At 40.0% G+C, this 3,961-nt stretch overlaps 1 protein-coding gene across 1 annotated transcript; it reads left to right on the top strand.

The window, feature by feature from the left end:
- The first annotated feature begins 437 nt into the window (after window positions 1-437).
- On the top strand, window positions 438-3,353 carry LOC132857025 (CMP-N-acetylneuraminate-beta-galactosamide-alpha-2,3-sialyltransferase 1-like). The gene is made up of 6 exons (XM_060886973.1): window positions 438-686; window positions 1,839-2,029; window positions 2,165-2,344; window positions 2,431-2,476; window positions 2,874-2,993; window positions 3,126-3,353. The coding sequence occupies exons 1-6, from the start codon at window positions 438-440 to the stop codon at window positions 3,291-3,293; spliced, it is 954 nt and encodes a 317-aa protein (XP_060742956.1). The 3' UTR covers window positions 3,294-3,353.
- The last annotated feature ends 608 nt before the right edge of the window (window positions 3,354-3,961 follow it).

Raw genomic sequence — 3,961 nt, 5'->3', positions numbered from 1 at the left:
TTCTTTGTACCGTAAACAAACATTTCGACTGTAATTTTTACGGTACATTTCTGGCAACCACAGCTGACAGTTTTTTACCGTAAATTTTACAGGATTTAAATTTTTTTTTTTACAGTGCAGCCTTCACTGCACATATCGAGTCCCACAGCATGATGATTGGTCCTAGACCGTTTTTATGGGTGTGGTCCAGTAGCAGTAAAGCGGCCGAACACCTTAATAAGCGGTGACACAGTAAAGGGAATGCAGATGCACACAGAATAATAAATTCTATTAAAAATCAGTTCGTAGCGCGAGGCACATTGAAGCAATATTCCCCACTGGTCTAATGCACAGATGCTTTATTTTGGGTGAATTTTTCATTCTGTTAAATTCTGTTACATTGCATTTAATTTCATTTAATTAAAATGCATTTATCAGTGTTTCCTCAGCTCTGGAGGATGGAATTGAAGGTTCGTGTGTTTTACGTGGCTTTGTGGACCACATTCGTGCTTCTGTTCGTCCGAGTCGAATTCAGATACCATTTAAACGATGTCATCGATTTATCTGCGCCGGCTTGTGCGTGCATGAGCTGCGTAATGGACTCTCAGGAGGATCCGTGGTTCAGAGAACGCTACGACGGCCGGGTGCCAAAACTTATGAACAGGGCCAACAGCAATATCAGCGAGCTAACATATAACTGGTGGAAGGTAAGTGCGTGTTTGTTTGTTTGTTTGTGTTTTTAAAACGTATGATTCATTCCAAACTTTTATTTCATATTAATACAAACATTTATTTAATATTAATACAAACCCCAGGAGGGGTGTATCCTGCCTTGATGCCCGATGACGCCTGAGATCCTGAGGCTCCCCGTGACCCGAGGTAGTTCGGATAAGCGGTAGAAGATGACTGAATGAATGAATGAAACACCAGGAACAAGCAACAACGAAAGACATTTTTATTCTGTTACATTAATAATTGTTCAGTTTTTTTTGTACTTTACTTTCACAACTATAACTTTAATGCATTGTATTTCATTTTATTTCATATAATTTTATGATGATTGGGTTTTAGTTACTGACTATTGATTTTATCATTGTTTTTTTTCTGTGAAGCTCGAGAGATAAACTTTATTTATTACATTTTAACCTAACGCATATTCGATCTTATTAATCTTATTTGTTTTCTTATTCCTCTTCGAATTTCCTAAACACTTTTTTCAATTCACTGTTATTATTGTATTTTATTTTTAAAAGTCTTTTTTCCTCTTTGCTCGTGTCTTTTCTTGCTTTTTTTATGTCACACCCTAAAGCCTGTTTAATCACATGCCAAATAATGTGGTGTTTTAAATACAAAAAAAAATAGTCATGCTGTTACAAACCAGTCTAGGGTTGAGCTTGATTGATACCTTTATAAATTCACAAAAAAAAGACACAAAATAGAATTTCTAGGTAAGGGTATTGGTATATTTTCAGAGATAAATAATATATACAAAACAAGCCTAATAGGTAACTATTCTTCAGCAGCAAGCCAAGCGGGTGTTGCACTGCACACCATTAAAGAGCGCTACGACGGTGGCAAGAGGTTGGACCCTCAGGCGGTAACTGAGGTCCGCTGAGCCACGGATCTCGCGCTCCATGCCACAAAGCATACGCCCTCTCCACAGGCCATTCAGTGGCTGAGCTGGTTGCTACGCACCTGTGGCTCAACTTAACAGGAATCAAAGATGAGGATAAATCCTTTCTCCTGGACGACACAATTTCACCTCAGTGCTTGTACGGCGACATAGTTTAATGATTTATTTATGTGAACTTACAGTACATGCGTTTTTTTTATGATTTGCTCTTTCACATCTGGTGCAGAAGCTGCAAGCGTTCAGATCAGGGAACCTTGGTGATGTGGTAGAACCTCTGTTCTCACTGTTCCCTGATGAGGAACATTACATGGACTCCAGTCCTGACCGCTGTCGAACCTGTGCTGTGGTCGGCAACTCGGCCAACCTGCTCAGATCCCATTATGGTGCTATAATAGATGCTCATAACTTTGTCTTCAGGTGGGATTATCTATCTATCTATCTATCTATCTATCTATCTATCTATCTATCTATCTATCTATCTATCTATCTATCAAGGGCTCTGCTCGTCTTTCTGGTACACCGACATGATCCCTGGTCTATCCCTTGCTTCAGGATGAACAACGCTAATACTGAAGGCTATGAGTCAGACGTCGGAGCAAAGACCACGCACAGAGCGATGTATCCCGAGAGCGCTGTAGACCTGGACAACTCCACCCATCTAGTGCTGCTGCCTTTTAAAGTGCTGGATCTACAGTGGCTCATTAGTGCTTTCACCAATAAGAACATCACAAGGTGAGATCACACAATGTGGATCACGTGGAGCTAGACGTCTTTAAGTTTTTAGGTTTGTCTCATTTTATTTTCCTTATTGTTTTCAGAACATATAGGAAAGTGAAGGCTACAATAAAAGCAAACAGAGACAAGGTGAGCAGCTCACTCTTCAATGTTCACTCTGCTAATGGCGGTTTGAGGAACATCGTTTTACTCAGACACGTATGACGTCACCTGGCGGTTCCTTCATCACCAGTCCGTAGTACACTGGGGTTTTATATGATGATACATTGTGCATCTCATTAGGCCAGGATTAAAACACACCATCTGGTGCTTTTATATTAAAATGATGAAGGACTGGGTGAAGAGATTGAGCCCAGTTCTTCCCATGTAAGGAGATTCCAACTTTACGTAAGCGCTGACTGAGACTGAAGACTTCTTCATTAAAATGTTACACACACACACACACACACACACACACACACACACACACACACACACACATATCAATCAATTCAGATTAAATGTCTCTTCCGTGTTGTTTTTAAAGGTGATGATCGTCAACCCCGAGTTTATTAGATACGTCTATGAAAGATGGTTGAAGAAACAAGGGAAATATCCATCTACTGGCTTTATCATGCTCATGTTGGCTCTGCACATCTGTGACCAGGTCAACGCACTATGATTATTATTATTCATAAGAATTATTTTAAATTAAAACGACCTTCTTATGCCAGATTTCTGCTGTTGCACTATGTGCTGCATTGCATGATAAATATTGCCACTAATATCTCTGTCACAGGTGAATGTATTCGGATTCGGGGCGGGGCCAAATGGACGATGGTACCATTACTTTGACCACTGGCATCATCCGCTCGCTAACTCAGGTGTACACAAAGGGGGAGTTGAATATGACGCCATCCTGAAACTCGAGCAGCATCAGATGATCAAAATGTTTAAAGGATGGTGAACTTTTGCATTGAGTACCAGGGCCTGTATTCATAAAGAGTCTAATAATGTCTAAACAATCTCAGAGAGCTCCTAATTTAGCTTAAAAATCCTAATTAGGAATCTTATCTTAAGAGTGATTCAGGACCAGAGCAACTCTGAACAAGGAGAAAACAACAACTTTTATCTTAGAGAGGGGGCGGAGCTTAACCTGTTACTAGGTGACACATTCTTTTGAAGACTGTGATTGGTTGTCTAACAAAAAAAAGCAGCACTTTTAAAATCTGCTCTATTATAAACCTACACTTTGTCTCTATGTTCAGATATTTGAGGTTATATCGTGTAGGGATTACGTTGGTGACCGATCGTATTAGAGATGTTCTAACATGTAATATGTTATAAATGTAAATGTAAACATCTCTGACACAGAGCAGAAAAGTCATAGAGACAAATTATATCATTTCTGCCTCTGTGGCATTTCTGCTCTGTGTCAGAGACTTTAGAGTATCTTTAAATGACATAGTGGCAGAACATAGTGGTAAGCGTGTGTGTGTGTGTCTGCATGTGCGTGTCTGCATGTGTGCGTCTGCATGTGTGTGCGTGCGTGTGTGCGTGCGTGTGTGTGTGCGTGCGTGTGCATTTCTGTTCTGTTTTGGAGATGAGATGTTATCTCTAATATTATTGGTCACA

Source organism: Tachysurus vachellii, chromosome 14, assembly GCF_030014155.1.
Source record: "Tachysurus vachellii isolate PV-2020 chromosome 14, HZAU_Pvac_v1, whole genome shotgun sequence".
Taxonomy (NCBI): domain Eukaryota; kingdom Metazoa; phylum Chordata; class Actinopteri; order Siluriformes; family Bagridae; genus Tachysurus; species Tachysurus vachellii.
The sequence above is the reverse complement of the archived record's forward strand: the minus strand, read 5'-3'. Positions and strand labels throughout refer to the sequence as shown.